The sequence below is a fragment of the Lytechinus pictus genome, chromosome 9, assembly GCF_037042905.1.
Source record: "Lytechinus pictus isolate F3 Inbred chromosome 9, Lp3.0, whole genome shotgun sequence".
Classification (NCBI taxonomy): Eukaryota; Metazoa; Echinodermata; class Echinoidea; order Temnopleuroida; family Toxopneustidae; genus Lytechinus; species Lytechinus pictus.
This window is the reverse complement of record NC_087253.1, coordinates 19,798,094-19,823,459: the sequence shown is the minus strand read 5'-3', so window position 1 is coordinate 19,823,459 and position 25,366 is coordinate 19,798,094. Positions and strand designations below refer to the sequence as shown.

Genomic DNA, 25,366 nt, shown 5'->3' with positions numbered 1-25,366 from the left:
ATTGAGATGTCAAGTTCGAGTTCAAATTAAAGCTTACGTTTTAAGAGAAATGCCAATTGTGGTGATGACCTCAAAATTAGTTAGAATAGAATCCAATAAACTGTCCACCCAAGTGTTGGTATGTATACAGAGATGCCAACCTAAAGGGATGGTTGTCAGGAATATTTACCATATTTATCAGGAACAAATGGGAGTTTCTCAGGAACATCCCGCGAAGTAGCATCGTTTATACAGGGATGCCACTAGGTGTCCTCCAAAAATACTGAAACTCATCGCGGGCCGGGACAGTGTCCAAGAAAAAAAAATTTAGGGGGGTCCACCTTTAATTTTGGGATGTCACAGGTAAAAAATTGGACAAGCAAAAAAAAATTTAAAAAAAAAAAAAAAAAAAAAAAATTAGGAGGGGGGGACTGCCCCCACCTAAAATTTAGGGGAGGGGGGGGGGGGGACCAAGTGGCTTCTTACCTTGTTGTGATCGATGACTTTGAAGTCAATTAGGTTTGAAAAACTGACGGTAGTTAGTTGTGTGTTTCTCATAGAACGCTAGACCAAAAGCTTCAGTCTCTGTATTTTGGTTGTTCAGCTGAACCGCGTTGGCTCCACTCACCAATATAGTCCGGGGGCTGGGAGAGTTTATTCAGCTGATCGGGTACAAAAGGTTTGATGGTCCCAAGATGTTGGCATGATATCAGTGGTCAAGAAAATGTGTTGCTGCCGGGTCAAATCCTGTACGGAAGGCCCACAGGACCCCATTTTTGTCGGCCATCTTGAATTTTTCATGAAAATCAATTATTTTCATATTTTTGCACAAACAATGGTAAAATATTGAATAAATACGCATTTCACATTGATTCAGACAGTAGAAATCGATTGCAAGTGTTTTCAGAACAGTCCGGTTAATATTTTTTGAAAAATGTAAGAATTTATGCCAAAATTTTCATGTTTTTAGGCAAAAATTTGCATGTGCATTGATATATTTCTGTTTTGTCATTAATATCAGCAATCATTGCAAAATATCAGCATTCAACACGAAAGAGAATATATTAACGAGAACATTGATATGCTTCATGACAGTATTAATGTCTTAACTTGCTTAGATATAGGGAAAATACCTCCAAATTCATTCCCCGATATTGCGATAAAATGACACCAAAAAGCAACCTCCGTCCTAGTCACACTAGTAATACCGATTTCAATGCGCTCGCTAGCTTGCCTTTCAAAAGAGTACAATTAGACTCAATCGGTCTTGCCTCGCCTTAAGTGTATATTACGTTATGGCTATGAGGGCAAAAGGCGTTTTTTACACATTTAAGCAACTTTTATGTTAATGAAACCTCTTGGAAAAGTTAGAGGAGGGATTGCTCTGCATGTCGCAAGCAATTACATTCGGACACCTCAAACATAGTCCCGCAAGAGCCTGTCGAAGGTACCCCACCCTTATCCGAAGCTTGACTACTAAAATATCTCGCCTTTTGGAGCCCTCAATGTGGCAAAATGATGCTTCGGTTAGGTAAATAAACAACTTTTATTTTCTTGAAATCAATTGGAGACGAAAGAGTAGGCTTTTCTCTATGAGCTACATTTAAAGAAGTGAGGGCACAACAAAGCTTACCCTCTCAGGGGGCTGCCCCAAGTCACCAATCCCGTTTTTCGTGTTTTGCCCATTTCTTGGAAAATTCGTCATTTTGGAGCCACATTGATGAGAAAAGTGTTTCGACTATGTAATGAAAGCACTTTTATTGTTTTAAACCACTTGAAGACAAAAAGAGTAGACATTCTTTTATCTGTTACATATAAAGAATTACTGAAAAATGGAAGCCACCCCCGTCAGTGGGATGCCGAAAACACTATCCCCTTTTTCCGTATTTTGCAAATTTATGGAAAAATCTGCAAATTTGGAGCCCCCACTGAGGCTAAAGGGTGTTTCTGCTAAAAAGCAATCCATCTTAAAACCACATGGAGACAAAAGAGTTGCCTTCTATTAGTTACATAATAAGAGGTGCTGGTATAGCAAAGCCTACCCCCGTCAGGGGCTCCTGAAATTACCTACCCCTTTTCTGTATTTTACCTTTTTTATTAGAAAATCTGCGAATTTGGAGCCCAAATTGGGGCAAAAAGATGTTTCTCCTAAATAGCAAAACACTTTCCTTGTCTTAAAACCACTTGGATGCAAAAAATTAGTATTTTTCTATCTGCTACATTATAACGAAGTACCGCCACATCGAAGCCTACCCCCTCAGGGGGCAGCTGAAATCACCCAACCCCTATTTCGCATTTTTCTAGGAAAATTCGCCATTTTGGAGCCCCAATTGAGACCAACGGCGTTTCCGCTTTGCAGAAAGTAACTTTTATTGTTTTGTACCTCGTGGGAGAAAAAAGGTAGGATTTTCTCCATCAGCTTCATTTGAAGATGTGCTCGCACAAAGAAGCCTACCCCCAACAGAGGCTGCCAAATCCCCCCCCCCCCCCTTGCCTATTTTCCCACTTTATTGAATAATTCGCAATTTTTGACCCCTTGTTTAGGTAAATTAGCATTCCTGCTATAATTATAATGAAGCCAAGAATAGGCTTTCTTCTACATGCAAAAAACGTGCTGGCGCATCGAAGCTACTCAATTCCAGGGCAGCTGAAGTCACCCTCACCTTTTTGCCTATTTTCCCTCTTTATTGGAAAATTCGCAGTGTTTAGCCCCACTGATGCAACAAGGTATTTCTGCTATCAAGTAAAACCATATTTTTTTTTTCAACTCCCCTGGGCTTGGGGATGAAAGAGTAGGCTTTTTAAATAAAGAAGTGCTGCATGGCACATCGACGCCTACCCTCTTCAGGGGCTGCCGAATACTTAATCACCCAATCCTGTTTGTCCATTTAGTCTAATTATTAGAAAATTCGATATTTTGGAGTCGCCATTGAGGCAAAGGGCGTTTCTGATACAATAGTAAAGTCACTTTATTTTTTCAAACCACCTGGAAATTAAAAGATTTTTTTTTTAAATATCAGCTTCATATAAAAAGATGTTGGCACATCGACGCCTACCCTCTGCAGTTTCTCCAAATTGGCAGATTTTCCCCATAAATTGGCAGAATACGGGAAGGGGCCGGGTGACTTCAAGAGCCCCCTGAGGGGTAGGCTTCTATGTGCCAGCACTTCGTTATATGTAGCAGATAGAAAAATATCAATTTTTCCTATCCAAGTGGTTTTAAGACAATGAAAGTTGTTTGCAAGATAGGAGGAACATCTTTTTGCCCCAATGTGGGCTCTAAATTCTCAGATTTTCTAATAAAAAGGTAAAATGCGGAAAAGGGGCGGGTGATTTCTGGAGCCCTTGACGGGGGTAGGGTTTGCTATACCAGCACTTCGTTATATGCAACTGATGCTATGATAAATGCTATTCTTTTGTCTCCAAGTGGTTTAAGACAATGGAAGTGGTTTGATATACATAGGAGAAACATCTTTTTGCCTCAATATGGGCTCCAAATTTGAAGATTTTCTAATAAAAAAGGTAAAATACAAAAAAGGGGTGGGTAATTTCAGGAGCCCCTGACGGGGGTAGGCTTTGCTGTACCAGCACCTCTTATTATGTAACTGATAGAAGAAAGGCAACTCTTTTGTCTCCATGTGGTTTTAAGACAAGAAAACGGATTGATTTTTAGCAGAAACACCCTTTAGCCTCAGTGGGGGCTCCAAATTTGCAGATTTTCCCATAAATTTGCAAAATACGGAAAAAGGGGATAGTGTTTTCGGCATCCAACTGACGGGGGTGGCTTCCATTTTTCAATAATTCTTTATATGTAACAGATAAAAGGATGTCTACTCTTTTGTCTTCAAGTGGTTTAAAACAATAAAAGTGCTTTCATTACATAGTCGAAACACTTTTCTCATCAATGTGGCTCCAAAATGACGAATTTTCCAAGATATGGGCAAAACACGAAAAACGGGATGGGTGACTTGGGGCAGCCCCCTGAGAGGGTAAGCTTTGTTGTGCCCTCACTTCTTTAAATGTAGCTCATAGAGAAAAGCCTACTCTTTCGTCTCCAATTGATTTCAAGAAAATAAAAGTTGTTTATTTACCTAACCGAAGCATCATTTTGCCACATTGAGGGCTCCAAAAGGCGAGATATTTTAGTAGTCAAGCTTCGGATAAGGGTGGGGTACCTTCGACAGGCTCTTGCGGGACTATGTTTTGAGGTGTCCGAATGTAATTGCTTGCGACATGCAGAGCAATCCCTCCTCTAACTTTTCCAAGAGGTTTCATTAACATAAAAGTTGCTTAAATGTGTAAAAAACGCCTTTTGCCCTCATAGCCATAACGTAATATACACTTTTTTATTGCGACGCTCATTACATGCATTAATGCGTGCTAGTCACACCAACAAAGGCGAGGCAAGACCGATTGAGTCTAATTGTACTCTTTTGAAAGGCAAGCTAGCGAGCGCATTGAAATCGGTATTACTAGTGTGACTAGGACGGAGGTTGCTTTTTGGTGTCATTTTATCGCAATATCGGGGAATGAATTTGGAGGTATTTTCCCTATATCTAAGCAAGTTAAGACATTAATACTGTCATGAAGCATATCAATGTTCTCGTTAATATATTCTCTTTCGTGTTGAATGCTGATATTTTGCAATGATTGCTGATATTAATGACAAAACAGAAATATATCAATGCACATGCAAATTTTTGCCTAAAAACATGAAAATTTTGGCATAAATTCTTACATTTTTCAAAAAATATTAACCGGACTGTTCTGAAAACACTTGCAATCGATTTCTACTGTCTGAATCAATGTGAAATGCGTATTTATTCAATATTTTACCATTGTTTGTGCAAAAATATGAAAATAATTGATTTTCATGAAAAATTCAAGATGGCCGAGAAAATAGGGCCCTGTGGGCCTTTCGTACAGGATTTGACCCGGCAGCAACACATTTTCTTGACCACTGATATCATGCCAACATCTTGGGACCATCAAACCTTTTGTACCCGATCAGCTGAATAAACTCTCCCAGCCCCCGGACTAATACATAGACTGAAGAGTTGTTGGCCCGTACATTAAGACAACGTATCAGCTAACCCAGGGAGCTCTGGGCTAGCTGATACGTACGTAACCCATGGAGCCCAGGGCCGCTTTTCGGGCCGGAGCTCCCTGAGTTCCGTATCAGCATGCAGCAGTAACGTTAGATCTAACATTCGGCGGAAACCCGATTTTCGGATCGTTTTTGGTACATCAAATGTCACATTATGAAAAAATAATTACATCCAAACTTACGAGAAAATATATAAAATTCAGAAACATCGTACCTTAGACCGCAGTTACCGCTAATTCCTTTGAAATGATGATCAAAACTTAGTCATCCTCGATTCCTTCGTTGGTCATCGTAAGTTGCCATCTTGGATGACGTCATCATCTTTACAGTCGTATTTACCAGTCGCTATTATACCGCGATTCGTGCCGCTGATTTGTGATGTGCGTGCGTTCGGAACTTGTCGCTCGCATTGATTGGCCAGGATATCGATAATTCTAATCAGAAAGCCTTGATAAAAGCATAACTCAATGAACGTAGTAGGCAGTGCGCGCGTTTATAAATTATAGTAGAGAAACTCCCGTTGGTTTACCGTTGGCCACACACACGCTGCATGCACGATACATGTATACACAATACACGCATATACATGCACAATACACAATACACGCATATATACACATGCACAGCAAAGCAATACACAATACACATGTATTGTAGTTGTTTTTTCCGTAACCTTTTTATTGTTGCCGTAACACCGTAATTGGAGGAATAAAATCGGAACAAATACGGCGAATCCGTAACGGTTAGCATCTCTGTGTATAATGAACAAAATATGTACTAAATGGCTCTGGAAAGAAATGTGTTATTGCTGAAAATGAGCAAAATACACAAGGAATTCCATCAAATGTCAAGTATTTTTCAGAAAAAAAATTAATACACAGTCCCACATATGCTTTACTGTGTTAGTGATCATAAGTGTCAGTTTTCAGCTAAGATTTTGTGATTTCACAAAGATAAGTATATGTTAATGTATCTAGATCTCGATTAATATGGTGACAATTAACCTCAATTTTAAAGACTTCTCATACAATAATTGTTTGCTGCAACTATATTCTTTTACCTTTAAGCTTCATTACTTTGTAAACATAATACCAGAGTGTGATTAACCACATATAAAAATAGTTGGCTAGTGCCAACCCTGATAGTAAGAAAAATTGTATTAATTACTAAGAAAATGGCAGAAATAAAAATATTCATATATTTCCTATTCAATATTACACACACATTCATGAAAAAGGAATAAACAGGTTAAAAGCATGATTTTCCTTTCCCAAAATATTTCTATCAAATAGCAACAATTTAAACAAGATTCTAACCTTTATGGTTGGTGGAGCAATGGCTACGTAGTTATCCCCTTTGTGGTAGGTGATGGATTCTTGCCCGATGATCAGGGCGCCCCCATAAGGCTGCGGCACAGCAATGACCATGGTTGCTTCCGTCTCTACGTTGTCCTGTTTCCATGGCCCTCTGTTGAACTCCTTCTCTCTCAAGTTGACCTCGTAGGTCTTGACATGTCTTCCGTGAGGATCCTGTGGTAGGCACCAACAAAATAAATAATTTCATCTTATTTTATTTCCAATTTTTGGAAAAACAAGGCAAAAGCAATTTTGTGTCTCGCCCACTTATGAAAATGACCAGAAATATCGTGATTTGCGAGGGCACGCAAGAGAATTATATCGAAACTGCATTGTGAAATGACTGGGATGGAATAACACTTGTCATAAGAGCCTTACACGTAAACTTTAATGTTGACCTGAAAATGACCTTACCATGTGACCTCCGACTGCAGCATAACATGCAGGTCCCCCAAGTCCATCTACCATCATAGTTTGGTTGAAAAGCGACTTACGGATGCGGAGTTAGGTGTCATAAGAGAGTCTTGCATGTAAACTATAACGTTGACCTGAAAATGACCTTTGACCTTACCATGTGACCTCTGACTGCAGCATAACATGCAGGTCCCCCAAGTCCATCTACCATCCAAGTTTGGTTGAAAAGTGACTTATGGTTGGGTAGTTAGGTGTCATAAGAGAGTCTTGCATGTAAACTTTAACGTTGACCTGAAAATGACCTTTGACCCTACTGTGTGACCTCCGACTGCAGCATAACATGTAGGTCCCCCAAGTCCATCTACCATCCAAGTTTGGTTAAAATGCGACTTACGGTTGCAGAGTTAGGTGTCATAAGAGAGTCTTGCATGTAAACTTTAACGTTGACCTGAAAATGACCTTTGACATTATCATGTGACCTCCGACTGCAGCATAACATGCAGGTCCCCCAAGTTCATCTACCATCCAAGGTTGGTTGAAAAGTGACTTTCGGTTGCGGAGTTAGGTGTCATGAGAGAGTCTTGCATGTAAACTTTAACGTTGACCTGAAAATGACCTTTGACCTTACCATGTGACCTCTGACTGCAGCATAACATGCAGGTCCCCCAAGTCCATCTACCATCCAAGTTTGGTTAAAATGCGACTTACGGTTGCGGAGTTAGGTATCATAAGAGAGTCTTGCATGTAAACTTTAACGTTGACCTGAAAATGACCTTTGACCTTACCATGTGACCTATGACTGCAGCATAACATGCAGGTCCCCCAAGTCCATCTACCATCCAAGTTTGGTTGAAAAGCGACTTACGGTTGCGGAGTTAGGTGTCATAAGAGAGTCTTGCATGTAAACTTTAACGTTGACCTGAAAATGACCTTTGACCTTACCATGTGACCTATGACTGCAGCATAACATGCAGGTCCCCCAAGTCCATCTACCATCCAAGTTTGGTTGAAAAGCGACTTACGGTTGCGGAGTTAGGTGTCATAAGAGAGTCTTGCATGTAAACTTTAACGTTGACCTATAAATGACCTTTGACATTATCATGTGACCTCCGACTGCAGCATAACATGCAGGTCCCCCAAGTTCATCTACCATCCAAGGTTGGTTGAAAAGTGACTTTCGGTTGCGGAGTTAGGTGTCATAAGAGAGTCTTGCATGTAAACTTTAACGTTGACCTGAAAATGACCTTTGACCTTACCATGTGACCTCCGACTGCAGCATAACATGCAGGTCCCATAAGTCCATCTACCATCCAAGTTAGGTTGAAAATCGACTTACGGTTGTGGAGTTATGTGACATTAAGTTTGTGACGGACGGACGACATTTGGATCCCTAAGTCTCGCCTTCACCTCCGGTGGGCGAGACAAAAATGTAGAATACATTCAATGATATAGATACCAAAAGAAACTATGAAAAATTAATGTCGGGGACACAGAAGATACCATTAACGTCACAAAGTCTGTTGTAAGGCACACACAAAACTCATTCCATCATATTTTATTTCCGATTCTTGTTTTAAAACAAATGTAGAATACATTCAATGATATAGATACTAAGAACTTGTAAACGTTTACAAAGAATATGAGGAAGACAGAAGACGCCATTGACCATTGAAAGTGTAGGCTCCAAATCTTTAACAAATCATACAAAGTAGAGTAGAGAGAGGGGGACCGGGGGAGGGGGGAGTATTAGCGCCATAACCAGACAGATCAAAACCATGCAAACTTCTGGTTATTCATCAAAATTTTCCTCATATGAAAATTTAAACAAGGCAAAAGCGATTTTGTGTCTCGCCCACTTATGAAAATAACCAGAAATATCGTGATTTGCGAGGGCACGCAACATAATTGTATGGAAATTTCATTGTGAAATGACTGGGATGGAATAAAACTTGTCATAAGAGCCTTGCACATAAACTTTAATGTTGACCTGAAAATGACCGTTGACCTTACCATGTGACCTCCGACTGCAGCATAACATGCAGGTCTCCCAAGTCCATCCACCATCCAAGTTTGGTTGAAAAGTGACTTACGGTTGCGGAGTTAGGTGTCATAAGAGAGTCTTGCATGTAAACTTTAACGTTGACCTGAAAATGATCTTTAACCTTACCATGTGACCTCCGACTGCAGCATAACATGCAGGTCCCCCAAGTCCATCTACCATCCATTTTTGGTTGAAAAGCGACTTACGGTTGTGGAGTTATGTGTCATTAGGTTTGTGACGGACGGACAACGGACGACATATGGATCCCTAAGTCTCGCCTTCACCTCTGGTGGGCAAGACAAAAATTACAGACTAACCGTTTCTTCTTTTTCTTTCTAAATAAAGGTTAAAAATACTGATGAATGTCGCAGCAGACACTTGGATAAAGGACCTGTAATACATTGCTTTAACATATTTTTACAATATTGTGATAATACTATTTATCGCGAACTTTTGTGTTACAGGACCCTAATCTGCGAGACGGGAGTTCTCTGGTCGGACCGAACCTTGCGGGCAACAGGCAGCAAGGCTCGGAGCGGAGCGGAGTTGCGAAGGAAGGGGTTGCTTGAAGATGAAAATAAAAAATTGGGATTACCTGATGTAAGAAGACGATGGTCGGTTGGTGACATCCATAGAGAAACTGAACATCAATCACATTCAGTTCTTCCAGTCTATGTGAAAAGATAAACCAAAAATAAGTGATTAGAACTATGAAACATAATCATCAGAGAAAAGGTTACATGGGGGCTCGGGACCTATTTGCCCCAAGAGCATATTGTTTAACAAAATATATGAATACATGCATGTTAGTGGTTAGAACAAAGAAAATTATTATTTATGCATGTTTATCTGTGAATATGTTTATCCTACATGTACGTGTATATGATATTTCTTGTGATTCATATCAATTCATTTATATCTTTCTACTCGGGTGATGGAATGGATTGCCCATCGCTCATGATGGTTCATCAAGGTTCCCTCTTTAAAAAGGTCAATTTTTAACTCTTACTATGCCATGCCCAATACCCCTATAGTGCCAGGGATATTCGAGGGAATCCTAAATTGACCGAAACGTAAGCAGAGACCGATTTTAAAACGGTCATATCTCTTTACCCGTACGTTGTATAATGAAACCTTCTACATATGAAATGATGCATGGTTCATGAACTTTATGATCATGTTATGACCTTTCATATTTGCAATCGGAAAAATTGAGAAAAGATGAAATATTTTACATAGTTTTTTTTCAATAAGTAAAACCTAGAAAATTACGGTTTCATGAACATTTCAAAGAGTAAATAACCTGAGTAATTGTAGAGATACCAAAAAATTAAGAGGATAAAATTAAAGTTCAATGTTTACCCTTTCAAATGACGTATCTATTGATGAAATTGAGCAAACAGAAATATGAAAAATAATGCTCTTTTTAATGAAATACTATTTTGCTATTCAAGTTATTTCCTCTGAAATGTGAGAGGGTTTATACACACGAAATAGAAACCGACCTTTCCAAAAAAGGGCATTGTCGTCGATCAAGTGACCAATCACAACACAGCTGCGATCCCCACGCAAACACACACAATAATATATTAGAGCCATGTATCTTCACAGTGCAGCCAACCGTACCCTTACATTCGTGTAGTCTTCAAAACAAGACCCTGTAATTTTTCAGAATGCGCGGTATTCCGAAACAACCGCTATGGGGGAAACAAAATTATTAGCGCAGTGTAAATTTTATGTCATTTCAATTCTTGTCGATATTGTCGTAATGCAAAACATGTTTTTAGAAAAATCGTAACCTGGATACGATTTGTGGTGTGCGATGCACTCAACTATATACTGTTTTGGATAATGTAGGCGATTTCTATCCAGTGTCGGCAACAGACATTTGCGACCCTCTCAACTATCGATCAAAAGCATGAATCAGTGTAAAGTTTGGCCATATTTTGTCAGGGTCGATTCGTCGTACATACTATACGGGCTTTCGTACTGTAACAAAGTTATTGCCAGTCAGAAGGAGACAAAATATAGAAAACTAAAGATGATATATTGAAATATAGATAAAGAGGGATCGGACAGATTCAATACTAACGGGTTTGGGGTGTAAAATCCCACAAAATAATATGGGCGTTTTTGGCAAAGTACACAGAACTAAGAAAAAATGTTTATTTTTCGTGAATCAAGAAGAGGAAATACAGATCAGTTACAAACTAAAAATAAATTCAATACAAATTTTCAAAAAGAAATTTTAGTTCTATTTGTTCTGTATTTGTGGTCTGACCCCCCCCCCCCCCTCGCCTTACAAAAAAGTGAGGTCAGGTGGAAATGTTTATGTTGATTTTTAGCCCTTTTTGTGATGACCAAGGTTGAATACAAAATTAAATGTATTTATTACAAAACATAATTCTAGCATAATATTCATACGTTATCATTATTACGTAAATAACTGATCTCACATCTCTCTTTCTCTCTCTCTCTCTCTCTTTCCATCTATCTATCTATCCATCTCTCGTAATCTCTGATCTCTCTCTCCTTTCTTTTTCATGCCGTGTTTTTTTTTTTCACTTTTATTTTACTTTTATATCTTTGCATAGATTCTGTGCTTAAATGATAAACGATAATTTACAGTGAGCTAATGAATTATAATGAGAGTAACAAAACTACTACTACTACTACTACTACTACACTACAACTACTTTTTACAGCAGTACAAAAACTGGGTGTCCTGGTCGGACAAATGAATCGCTTAAAATATTATGAACGTTGATATTTGTGAACACTCATTCTTAAACTGTCAAAAAATGTTAAGGTTGATCCGTTTTGAATTAAGAGACCCCCCCCCCCCCGGCTTCCAGGGTAACCAAAATTAAGATAAATATAATGAATAATTACGCAATTAGAATTTTGTGATTACAGTCATTATAAGACTGGTATTCTGACAATTTACAGACTGTAATCTGGGCCAACTATGCATCTCGTACATGCCAAGGAATGGACAATACATGCCGGATATTCTTTTTCGTGTGGATAATATCATGCAATATGAATATGAAAATATAATGGCAATTTTAGACAAGAAAAGGGCCCCATTGCATATTATGTCTTTGAATAATTGATTATTTTCAAACTTTGGGCTTCATTCATTCCGCAAGCGAGCAAAGTAGCCACCTGTCTGATAGCGACTGCATTTTTATTGTTCATGCCACCAAGTCATGAACAATAGATGCCCAGACTCCCTTTCACGAGGAATGTCTAATCCGCACTCCCTCCTGACCTATTATCGAGGAGAGCAATTTAGCACAGGATGTTCATAGAAATCGGGCCACGCGCGCGTCTTTTGATTTGAATACTTTCAAAGGTTCCGATACGCACAATAGCTTTTCTCTCCGTTGAGATCAAGATTAAGATTCCCCCGTCTCTTTCCCCAACACCTTCCATTGACTTATTGCCATTAAAGTACATAATTTTTATTCAAATATTTGTTTCGACTTTAAGACATTTAGCATCGACAATATACGTCAAATTTCCTGTAATCTAAATGATGATGATGATAATGATAGGGATGATGGTAAAGATGGCATGGATAATGTCGAGAATGAGAACAAGAAATCACGGGGAAACAGCACACCTTGTAGCTGAAGCCTATTTTGCATATTTAGAAATAAAGGATAAAGATAAGATTTATGATTGAAGAAATGTATAGGCTATATAATCCTTGACAAATCAAAAATACAGGAAATTGAAAGATAAAAGATGGAACATAAATAACGAAGCAATGGGGTTTGAAGGTAGAAATTACTAACAATTTGGAGAAATTTAGATCTTTATAATTTGTTGAACCTTACGATTGTTTATTCAAATAATATGTTTGTAATGGATCATCTATCAGAAAAGTAAGATATTGCTTTCGACAATATCAGAAATTATATTTTCTACACCTCTTTATTTGTGATATTTATAATTACCCCGTCATTAAAAATATCAATCTAGTAAGGATTAATTTTACTTCCCCTTCCCTGAAATAAAAATTAAATGGACATTATTTGCTGTTCAAATGATATATAAGTGACACCACTAAGTTTCTTTATACCGTGCATTGTCAATATTCATGCAGTAGGACTTATGCACAATCAACATACTCGATATGTTAGTACAATTTACATTTCCAATTATTAAATTTGCTTGATATATTATTTTTTTTTCCATTTAGTAGTAATCCAGTTTATGCTTCCCGATTTGCCATATGAGCTCAGCGTGTAGGGGAATATACCCATTATATTTTTGCTGGCAAAAAGGGAGAAACAAAAGAAAGTGGAACATCGGAAGAAATTATGCATTGATTGATATAAATTATTTCTCGCTAATAAAACAAATGAGGAAGAATAAAAAAAAACGCATTACGGAAAATGCATGACATTCACAGAATTTTGTAAATAAAAGATTATGAAAAGTGCGTTTACTCGCTTGATTCGCTCACTCACACTTTTCTTTTTTTTTAATCTTCCTTACACCCATCATATTTTTATTTCACCCTTGTCACATTGACAACATATATTTTGTTGATGATCAAAATAATATTTAGGTTTCTTACCGTAACCGATGCAAATTTGATGTTTATTTTTTCCACCAAAATTGGTACGTAATTTGGTGTTGTTATCAAATTTTCCTGATCCATTTTTTTTTCATTTAGTAGTATATGATATCAGATTTGACATATGAGCTCAGCGTGTAGGGGAATTTACCCATCATCGTTTTGCTGGCAAAAAGGGAGAAACAAAAGAAAGCGGATCATCGGAAGAAATGATACATTGATTAATATAAATTATATCCCGCTAATAAAACATATGATGAAGAATGGGGGAAAAAACGCATTGCGGAAAATGCATGACATTCACAGAATTTTGTAAATAAAAGATCATGAAAAGTGCGTTTACTCGCTTGATTTGCTCACTCCCATTTTCTCTTTTTTTTTCTTCCTTACACACATCATACTTTTTATTTCGCCCTTGCCACATTGACATCATATATTTTGTTGATGATCAAAATAATATTTAGGTTTCTTTCCGTAACCGATGCAAATTTGATGCTTATTTTTTCCACCAAACTTGGTACATTATTTGGTGTTGTTATCAATTTTGCTTGATTCATTTTTTTCGTTTAGTAGTATATGATATCACATTTGACATAAGAGCTCAGCGTGTAGGGGAATTTACCCATCATCTTTTTGCTGGCATTGATTGCCCTTACACATTTTTGTACACATTGCCTATTGACTTGGGGAAAAGCGAAGATTTTACAAAATAACACGACTTTTTCCTCGTAAATTCTTAACTATTCTGTTGATTTGAGAAGCGATACCTTTGTTTCTAGAAAGAAAAAATGTCTGCTCTTTCATATTTACATTTACTAAAAATCCTGAAAACACTTCAGTTTGGCGCAATTAGCAATTGATTCGGAAAACACCGCCACAGATCCAAATACCAGCAATGTACCAAAACGGCTCCGCCGCAGGGAGAGGTTAATTATCACTTTTTTTTGCTTCGTCCTATTTTATTCGAGGAGAAAATTGAACAATTCATTTTTTTGTGAGAAGTTTGAATATGATATTAATAAGCGTAACAATATCAATAATTCTTTTTTTATAATGGTAGGGCTATAAAAACACAAACGAATATGAACCATTATTTACCTGATCTTAAGTTTATAAAGAGAGAGTTTTGCTGCAGGAGAAATGCAATTAATATGATTACAATCATTTTTATGACATAATATGTAATTATAATATTTATGACTGTTTTCACAAAATATTACTAAACTTTGAAATTCAATAACTTTGTTATTTGTTATCCGATTTTGATGAAATTTTCGGTACACTCTAAAAAATGTTGGGCAACATACGGTCCACACAACAATTGGTTAAAACTTTATCCAATTCTGGGTAGTTTTCAACCAATACTGTGTAGTTTTCACCCAAAGCACATATTATTGGTGTAAAACTACCCAGAATTGGATAAAGTTTTAACCAATTGTTGTGTGGACCGTATGTTGCCCAACATTTTTTAGAGTGTATTTTGCTCAGTGAATTCTGCTTTGTATATAAAACTATAAATACTTTCAGCCGGGACCATCCCTTTTATACTAAAAAAGAAGGTGAAAGAGAAGAATAATGATAATAATAATTATAATAACAATAACAATAACAATAATGATAATAATAATTATAATAATAGTAATACTAATAATGATAATATTAATAACAATAAGAAACGAATAAATAAATAATGAGTGTGATGATTGCAGTGCGCAGACGAGAGTTGGAAATGACAGGCTTCTTTACTCATATATTTATAACGAGAACAATTTTGTGACAATGCTAAAAACAATGTATAAGACCTTTCCCCCGCCCCCCCCCCCAAAAAAAAAAAAAATCCCCAAACAGTGCACATTTGCAGGCAGAAAAAAGCCTTGACACAAGAATACTACCATACTGGCCTGCAAAAGACCCGATCGATAGCTCATGAATATTCATGTAACAATAGCGAATGGGCGAGTAGTGTAGGGTGAGGAACATCGTACCGCTCGGTCATTGGTCAATTCCGAGCTGAATGTCTTCACACATTCGCCGTTGCTCTGCCCATAGAAGTACGTGTATTGCTACACACAACCGTTATATCACACGTGTCAATAGGGGAAATCTTGATTCAGATCGCGGCAATATCCGAAATCAACTCTTGAAAATAATGATGCAAAAATACAATTTTACTCAAAAAATGTCTATGTAAACCACTATTTTTTATATGATAAAATGAATGGTGAATTCCTGGCCAGTATAACAACATAAAAAACAGAAAATATGGTGTTGATTTTCTGGCTGTAAAATTGGTTTAAAAAAAAAAGTTCTCTGGGCACGCATACGTGCCAATGGCATTAGAGGGCTAAGGGCACGTATAGCTGCCAACGGCATTTAAAGAGTTAATCAAGAATGCTTCAACAGATCATGCCAGCTACCGAATGTCTTGGACCAACAGATTGTATCCATGGAAGGGATTGGCTGGTGCTTAGGACTGTTTTTCAAGCTCCCTCTTTAAAGACGATCAAGTACGAATTAAGCAACAGTTCGACAGAGCATGCCAACTACCAAATATCTTCTTGGGAGCAAAAGACTGCACCCATGTGAGACTCAAATCACCAAGAGTTGATGAACATGAATACATTAACTGCAAAAATTGTTGACTCTATGCTCAAGGAATGTGCGATGCACAAATGAAGGCTCTGAATGTACTTGCACACAATAAGGGATCCACCTATGATGTCTACATCTTGAAAAACTCCTAAGGAAAACATGTGATGGAAAACCGCAGGATCAACGGATGGTTGCTAGGTGATAGTGCCTACCCACTCAGCCAGAACCTCATCACACCAGTTCCCCATCCTTCGAACCACAGAGAACAATCCAATTACCTGCGACGAGGGCATTGCGTCATTGAACGCTGTTTTGGGGGTCATAAAATCTAGATTTCGATGCCTTGACCAGGGTGCTGGAACATTTCTTTTTTCTCAAGCAAACGTGTGCTTTATGACCGTTTCATGTGCTTGCCTCCATAACGTTTGCATTACAAATGATGATTTCTTTGTATCAATACTACTTTCCATTGTAGGTAAAATCAATGACGGTATGTCTGACACTTTCGTATTCCATAACTGCATTGTATAACTTTTGTCTTTAATAAATGAACTGTATATATTTTGCCTTTAAGTACTGTATTAGTATTTTATCTTTCAGTATTATCTGGTATATTATGTAAATATGTGTTTTCATTAAAAAAAAATATTGAATATCATCTCCCATGATGTAGGTTACATACATGTAGTAAAGAATGCTGACCTCAAGAGAAGAGCAATTCAATTACCAACGGCGACGAGAGCATTGCATCATTGAACGTTGTTTTGGGGTTATGAAGTCAAGATTTCGATGCCTTGACCAGAGCAGTGGTACACTTTTTTTTTCTCAAGCAAAAGTGTGCTTTATGACCATTGCATATGATTGTATAAACATTTGCATCATCAATATTTTTCTTTATAAATAATACTTTCCATTGTATGTACAATCAATGACCTTTTATTTTAAGTATATGAAACTTGTATCTTTGATATTATGTCTTTAATATCTTGATTGTATATAGAAATGTTGTCGTTGATTACTTTATCAATGTAATTTTGTTTTTTAGAATTATATTGTATACATTGATATTTGTTTTTATCAAAATTAATGAATGAAACCTGAATAACATCCTTCATAAAGTTGAAGGTTACATACTTGCGAATGTGGAAGCGAATGCTGACACGACCGGCCACAAACATCAACAAACCCTTTGGACATCATCATCGGAATGTATTAAAATTTAAAAAAATTCTCCGGGCTGAATCAATGGGGTGTGGATTTCAACACTGTTATTTTTTATTATTATTACTATTTCAGGTGACTAGAATCAGAGGTGGAGGTGGTAAAGAAAGAATAAAAGAAGTAACACTCTGACAGAAGCAGCTGGACAGATAGCAGTCTGTTTATGGGAGAACATGCTGAAACCAAAGAGGACATATCCGAAGAAATTAAGATTGGCCCGGTGAAAGTGCAAACGGACAAAAGGAGCAGCATCAAGAAAGTGATCACGGTCCCAACATTATCAGCTGAAGTGTGTCAGTTTTCTTAATGATTGTGTATGGCGTTTGAAACATTATGGTAGTATTTGTCTTAATAAATTTTTGAAATATATGTTTTGGCATGATGTTTCTGTACGATTTTTTTTAGATGAGAGATTCAATGCTTCATGTTCTTGATGTACATTTGAGATGAGAGGGTTCGCACATAAAAAGACAAGAAGATCCTTGGTTGCTAGGCAACAGCACTTATCCATTTAGCCAGTACCTCATCACACCAGTTCCCCATCCCTCGAACCACAGAGAAGAACAATTCAATTACCGGCAGCGACGAGGGCGTTGCATCATTGAATACTGTTTTGGGGTAATGAAGTCAAGATTTCGATGCCTGGACCAGAGTGGTGGTACACTTTTCTTTTTTTGCCACCAAAGAGTGTGCTGCATGACCATTGCATGTGCTTGTTCCCATAACGTTTGCATTACAAATATTATTTTATTTTGTATCAATACTTTCCGTTGTATGTAAAATCAATGACCTTTCATTAATATGTCTGTGAAACTTTTATAATCCATAACTGTATTGTATAACTTTGTCTTTGCTTTAATACTTGTATTGTCTTTGATTACTGTATCACTGTAACTTTGTCTTTCAGTATCATATTGTATATAATTATGTTGATATGTTTTCATCAAAATGAATGAATAAAACCTGATTAATATCTCCCATAATGTTGAAGATTACATACATGTAGTAGCGAATGCTAACCCCCATCAACAGTCAAAGAAGTCAACAAACCCGTTGATGGATGTCGTCTGTTGAATTTCTCTAAATCAACTTTTCGCGACACAGAATACATACACCAGCCCGGAAGATCCAGGTAAAATGCCACCACTTTGTTTCATACTATTACATTTAGAGAGATATAAGACCGTCACGGTGCTATTTCAACTGTACATACATGCATCTGTTATTCCTTTGTACTATTAACATGTTTCATTATATTGTGTTTATCTGTTATAGAGCCCATGAAGATTGATTGAAGCCGAAAGCTTGGCAAACATTGTGGTCTATATCAGCAACGTCCAATTGTTTAGTATTTTTTCATCTACATACATGTATCCTTCACAAGACGATAGTAGTCATGTAAATATGATAAATATATTATGTTGTTAAACATTGTAAGTTTTTCATTTCATTAGTGATGTAACTTTATGTATTGATTTAATTTGTTCTAATTTGTATTAAGTATTTTAGGATTAAAGTTTAGGTTTATTGTATAATTCAGATAAGATTTAATGTATTATTTATTAAATATATTTTGTAAAGCGCATAGAGAGTCTTTTGACTATTATGCGCTATATAAATTTCAAATATCATATTATTATTTAAAATAGCTGCCTGCTAACATATACAGTCCCAACAGTATCATTTGAAGTCAGTCAATTTTCTAGATGATTGTGTATGTCGTTTTCAAATATTGTGCTAACTTTGTTCCTTTAGGAAGAATAAGCATTGAATTAAACAAACAAGTGGAATGCCTCTGGCCGTCTCACCTGCATCACGCGATTCAATATAGCAGCAGTGCTGATTTTGAAAACTACTATAACTCACACAAGATGTTCAGTGATACTTGGTTACTCTTATTTCCACGTTTTATGAACTAGACCAATACACTTATAGAGATATGATGGCAATTCAACAAATACCCCCAACGTGGCCAAAGTTCTTTGACCTTACATGACCTTTGACCTTGATCATGTGACCTGAAACTCGCACAGGATGTTCAGTGATACTTGATTACTATTATGTCCTAGTTTTATGAACTAGACCAACACACTTTCAAATTTATGGCTGTAATTCAACAAATACCCCAATTTGGCCAAAGTTCATTGACCCTAAATGACCTTTGACCTTGATCATGTGACCTGAAACTTGCACAGGATGTTCAGTAATACTTGATTACTATTATGTCCAAGTTTCATGAATCAGATCCATAAACTTTCAAAGTTATGATGGTAATTCAACAGATACCCCCAATTCGGCCAAAGTTCATTGACCCTAAATGACCTTTGACCTTGGTCATGTGACGTGAAACTCATGCAGGATGTTCAGTGATACTTGATTAACCTTATGTATAAGTTTCATGAACTAGGTCCATATATTTTCTAAGTTATGATGACATTTCAAAAACTTAACCTTAGGTTAAGATTTTGATGTTGATTCCCCCAACATGGTCTAAGTTCATTGACCCTAAATGACCTTTGACCTTGGTCATGTGACATGAAACTCAGGCAGGATGTTCAGTAATACTTGATTAACCTTATGGCCAAGTTTCATGAACTAGGTCCATATACTTTCTAAGTTATGCTGTCATTTCAAAAACTTAACCTCAGGTTAAGATTTGGTGTTGACGCCGCCGCCGCCGTCGCCGTCGCCGCCGCCACCGCCGCCGCCGTCGGAAAAGCGGCGCCTATAGTCTCACTCTGCTATGCAGGTGAGACAAAAAGTAGAACTATCTTTTGCAGCAGCTGCACAATTATTACAAACCTGATGTTAAAAGCCTTGAGTTCCTTGTTATCTCTGTCAAGTGGGATGATCTTGAAGAGACCGTCGTATAGTCTTAATCCAATCATACGGCATTCTGGATCAATGATTCCTATTGGTCCAGTTTCTGAAGGCCGACCAATCCGATCCTGCAAAAATAAGCAAACAGATCTGATTCAAATCAAATCAAAATGGGTTTTCCCAACTAATAGAGTACCGAAGTGATGACGTAACAAAAAACTTTTAAGCATTTCAGCATTTTTGATACCATATTTTGGTAGAGCATGAATACATAATTAGCCCCATTGAAGTCAGTGTATTATTGGCCTGGTTCTAAATGTTAGGAACCAGGCCAATAATACATTGACTTCAATGGGCTAATTATGTATTCATGAGGACATATCTTGGGGCCCCATGGAAAGTTTCCCACCAAATTTGGGTTGTGGGGCTTATTCATCATGCTCTACCAAAATATGGTATCGAAAACGCTGATATGCAAAAAGTGTAAATTGATGACATCACACTTCGGTACTCTATATGATCATGGGGAGTATCATTCTTTACAAAATAGTTACTGCTGCTGATAGAGAAATGCAGTGAGGTACCAGGATATTTGTCACCATTAATCAAGACACATCATCCTTGTCATTCATCTGGTCGAACTCCATATAGATGCCCATTATGACCCTGTACCATAGGATACAAATAATGCACGTAAGCGTGTGTATGCAGGGCCAAATACATGTAATGATCGATGTGCAAGACGAGCCAATGGATATACCGCACCGAGGTCCCCAGGACCGAGTGCGGTAGATCCATTTGGCGAGTCAAGCACAGAGTTCATATTATTCAGGTCCTCAAGGCACAAGAATGCGTGCATTTTTTGTTTTATACAACCCCCCTCATGTTACTGAGTTGCCCCGAATGCTATATTTGCAGGATAGTGCATTTGGTATGACGTCAGAGTGCAGGATAGAACATACATGTATGGTATGACGTCAGAGTGCAGGATATTGCATTTTAAATGCCATAGTGCAATTCGCTAAATATCATGTGATCCGATTTGGACCAATCAGATAACAGAACATTCTTGGGAGTTGTATAACAGCAAATGTACGTCAGGCATCAAAAGTGTGGACTGGCCCATCCACATGCTCAAGAATAATGCATAGCAAGCAGTAAAATCCAGGTTCCAAAAGTCCCTCGCGACTGAAGCCACTTGATCTCGCATTCACCTTGGTTTCACCAGCTCTTTTCTTTGACTGATCAGCCACTACTCAACGAAGAATATCCAAAGCAAGATGCCTTGTCGAAAGGCTAGGGTGACTAAGAAGGAACAGCTCACCAGAAGCAATACGGATTTTAAGATTCTCTGCTGAAAGATGAATCACTCAATACCAGGGAAAAATTACAAGGGGCCTCAGGGCAATTTTGCCACTAAAACGCTAAAAAAGCCCTGGAAAATCAGCATTCATTACAATATTAAAGCTTGTCCCATGTTTCAGGATTAGGCAGTCATTTTTTAACAGTAGCCCCCAAAACAAAAAATATATATTTCTTTTGTCTGCTTATCACCAATACTTTTTTTTTTTTTTTTTTTTTACATTTGTAATATTTTCACAAAATTGTAGGAGAAACAGAGGAGATTTAAATTGAAACAAACAAACCTGAACATTTCCTTGTGCTTTTGTGATGATTTCTTCTGTTCCGTTCTCTGTCACACACTCTAAGATGCAGGCATTGTACTTGGCTGTCAACACAAATAACAAGGCCTTAGGCTGTCCCTGTATAAAAAAAGCATAGGCCAATGTAGCAAGCTTTATCAAAGAAGAATGACTGAATCAAAGGAACATTGTAATATCAAATAAGGATGATCTTGAAATGATCTTTAAACATGGAAGAATAAGAGAAGGGCCAGAAGTATAGCACCATGCGACTGTGCTAAAAAAAAAGACTGTCACTTATTTGTTTGGGTATTTTTTCACAAATAGTTCTTTCTGACCTACCAAACTGATGACAACCGATATCAACTTCAGACTAATGTATTTGGCTGCCACTGTCACAGATATTGCGCAAAGAGATTTCGTACTATCTGAAAATAAATAAAATAAAGTTTTCCTTCGAGGAGCTCACTCACACATACTAAGTTTCCTTTGATAGGCTTGTGTGCTTCATTGATAATGTACAATTTTGTAGATTTTTACTGATTTGTTTGTTTACTGAAATTTTACTCTGTACAAATTCATGTAATTCAGCCTTTGGATGCTAATTTAATTTTTATCACAATAAATACCATTTATCATCATCTAAAATGATACGAGTTCAAATAATATCCGCATTAAAAACATAATAGAGAAGAGGACAAAGAAATATAAAATGCAGAGTGTCTATACCTGAGTCTGAAGGAATCTGAATCTGTTATCTGTGTCTTTATCAAAAATATTAACTCTCTCTCTAATACTCTGGGCCTTCCTGGCCCACATCAAAATCGTAACTAAGGAAACATAACAATATGTAAATTAACCAGAAGATAACCAATGAACTGAGAGAAAATAGAAGAACCCAAGTAAAATGTAGCAACCCAGTTCGTAAAAATAACCAATGAGAAAGAACTAGGATGAGGATGGGTAAATGACCAGGGTGATTATGTAATGAAGAATATTCAACAAATGAACCAAATGTGAGGATGGAAATGACACATCTGAATAGGAAAGGAATGAAGATGACTAGAGAAATAGGACAGTGACTAGTGTGATGAATAGACCGGTCGGTTTACTAACATATTCAAATTTTATGCATACCAGTATAACAAAGGTTGCCTCTAACAACCAGAAAGCTTGACCGAGGTTTGCCCGACATAGCAACAACTAATTAATATGCAAAGTGGATTCTAAGTATTGAAATACCATTGTTAGGTTCAGGTTAATGGAATAACTCGTTACTAGGCCCGAGAGAAGAAACATCCATAAATTTAACTACATTAGTAAACCGGTCTATTGAGCACAACTTCCTATTAAAACTGAAGAACATACCAAACTGATTAGATGTTAAACAAAAGCAAATCCAAATGTACAATTTACCTCCCTACTACATTCTTGATGCATACACCTCTATGTAATTCTTTCAATTTTTTTTTTGGGGGGGGGTAACATCAAGATACTCAAGGCCCATTCAATAAAGACTTAAAGGAGAATGAAACTCTTGGAGCAAGTTAGCTTTTGTGAAAGCAGAAAAATCAAAGAATAAGATCAACAAAAGTTTGAGTAAAATAGGACTAGCAATAGAAGAGTTACAAAGTCTATGGGAAAACGGAATTTCCGTTTTCTGACATGCTGAAATGGAATTTGAGATTTTCTGAAACGGAAAAAGCAATTTTTTGAAACGGAAAATCACTGTCCCTACATATGGGATATTATACAAGAGTACTTACAGGAGGTTTGTAAAGTTTGAGGACCTCAATGCGTCCATACATTCCTATTTCTTTGATTGGCCGCAATCCCTCGGGTGTTACGACATAGATCTCCAGCCGAGTGTTCTTGGCAATGATCAAGTTCAGGTCATCAGCGGATGTGAAATTACCTACAGGAAATAAATAACAATAAATCGTCATCTCCATCATCATCACAAAATTTAGGCCAATGAAGGTATGCATTTCAATGAGAATAGTGCACACCAAGTCGTGAGCCTTTCTCGCCAATAGGTTAAGAAAAAAATTCCACAAATTTCAAAGACAATTTGAAACTATGCGGCGTTCCAATTGTTTGGCTGAGTAATCAGCCCATAGCCACTGCACAACTGCTTTCCATGATGGCAGCATAATCATCATGACATTGGTGAATATTTCTTGCGGTTCCTAAACACAAATTAGATCTGGCACTTCCGAAGAAGAGGATTTTAATAATCACTTTTTAGTCAATAGTATGCAGAATAATCTTTATCATTTTTCACATTTTTCAACTTATGGCAGTTTAATTAACTACCATCTGCCATCCACATTAGACAATGGTTTTCCAGACCTTGACTAGGGACAGTGATTTTCCGCGATCACGGAAAACGGACGGAATTCACGGAAATGGCCTTTTGAAACGGAAAGTGGCATTTCAAACGGAAAATCACGATGTTAAAAAAAACAAAATTATCGATAAAATTTCATTCAACCATAAAATAATGTGAAAGGTGAGGATGTATTCATGTTAAATGTGTCTGTCAAAATATTTTGTGTACCCGCATACAGTATCGCTCGAAATAAAGTTGACAGATAACGCACGTGAAACGCGCTAACCGATGTGGGTCTGACTATCGCAATATTCACGCGCGTGAACGTCAGGCCAGTCTGTGGCAGATATCGCCGTGTTCTTGCCGGTGATTCGGCGCACGGCCACGGCCGCGAACTACTGTCTCGAGCTGCGATAATTATCGCGATAGGACTCCAATCAGCGAACCTTTTCTATATCATTCGCAAAGATTATGGGCATAGATTATTTCTTTGAATTACATTTTCGATAACTGATTGGCTTGGAAAACAACTCACATGTAGCGATCAGTGGAATCGCTCTGCTTTAGAATAAGAATCTAGAATCTACTCGGCCGCGCATCACATGCCTGGCCAGGCCAGCAAACAATCTTGGTTCCTGGCGCGGCCTCAGTTCTCCGCCGTACGCGCGCGCGTGCGAAATGAAATGGGTTGATAGACGCTGACTACGAGTTTGTATGCCAGCGCAGCTGTCCCAAGCAAAGTACTTAAATTGTTAACGTTGAAATAAATTACTCACAATCGTCCCTCAGACCATGGACCTATTACATGCTCAGACCCAACCAATAATTATCCATTTTGTTTCTTCCTTCTCCAGCTCTAGCTAGGGTCCGAGCAAGCCCCCGAAGCTACCGCCATTTTGTTTAATCCATTAGAAACTGCTGGCTAGCGACCGACGGGTTTCCATTCTCAGCCGTTCTCTGATTGGTCAGTTAAGACTGTGTGTTCCGTGTGTGTATGTGTGGTGCGAAGCGTGCGGTACATGTGTTCACTGTACGTGTGGGCATAGAGTAGATAACCAGTCGTTTTCTTGATTTTAACCTTACAATAACAACGATCAGGGATTGTTTTTTTGTTGTTGCTGTGTTATGTGTGCATATGAAGGCTAGAAGTTTCTTACAGCTCTTAATTAACTGACTCTCTTTCCAAGCTTAAAATTTTAATGATAATTGCTTAATTCCAATTAATTGATTGGTTTGTTTTAGAAAATTCTCCCATTAAATATCAATTAAAG

General features: G+C 37.5%; 2 protein-coding genes across 3 annotated transcripts in view; both read right to left on the bottom strand.

Annotated features, from left to right (window-relative positions):
- Positions 1-11,386, bottom strand: part of LOC129267583 (DNA damage-binding protein 1-like) — a 36,501-nt gene extending 25,115 nt beyond the window's left edge. The window contains exons 1-3 of the mRNA XM_064104392.1: positions 11,353-11,386; positions 9,492-9,604; positions 6,403-6,615 (exon numbers count right to left, since the gene is read on the bottom strand). Of these exons, the coding sequence (XP_063960462.1) occupies positions 6,403-6,615; positions 9,492-9,604; positions 11,353-11,386 (360 nt within the window). The remainder of the gene's footprint in view (positions 1-6,402; positions 6,616-9,491; positions 9,605-11,352) is intronic.
- A 5,589-nt stretch (positions 11,387-16,975) lies between these two features.
- Positions 16,976-25,022, bottom strand: LOC129268483 (DNA damage-binding protein 1-like). 2 transcript variants are annotated; one of them, XM_064104333.1, is made up of 4 exons: positions 24,872-25,022; positions 23,530-23,678; positions 21,767-21,883; positions 16,976-20,248 (listed from the first exon to the last, which is right to left on the bottom strand). In XM_064104333.1, exons 2-4 carry the CDS (start codon positions 23,569-23,571, stop codon positions 20,042-20,044), a joined length of 366 nt encoding a protein of 121 aa, XP_063960403.1. In that variant the 5' UTR covers positions 23,572-23,678; positions 24,872-25,022; the 3' UTR covers positions 16,976-20,041. The 2 variants fall into 2 exon arrangements, with proteins under 2 accessions (XP_063960403.1, XP_063960404.1); XM_064104334.1 differs by lacking the exon at positions 24,872-25,022 and adding an exon at positions 24,631-24,728.
- Positions 25,023-25,366: the final 344 nt, after the last annotated feature.

Bases quoted from the DNA above. Each gene is read 5' to 3' on its own strand.
- LOC129268483 (XM_064104333.1), bottom strand. From the start codon at position 23,571: ATGTATGGACGCATTGAGGTCCTCAAACTTTACAAACCTCCT. The intron at 21,884-23,529 runs GTAAGTACTCTT...TTTTTTATACAG, and splicing joins TCAAACTTTACAAACCTCCT to GGACAGCCTAAGGCCTTGTT. The intron at 20,249-21,766 runs GTTTGTTTGTTT...TTATTTTTGCAG, and splicing joins AAGCACAAGGAAATGTTCAG to GATCGGATTGGTCGGCCTTC.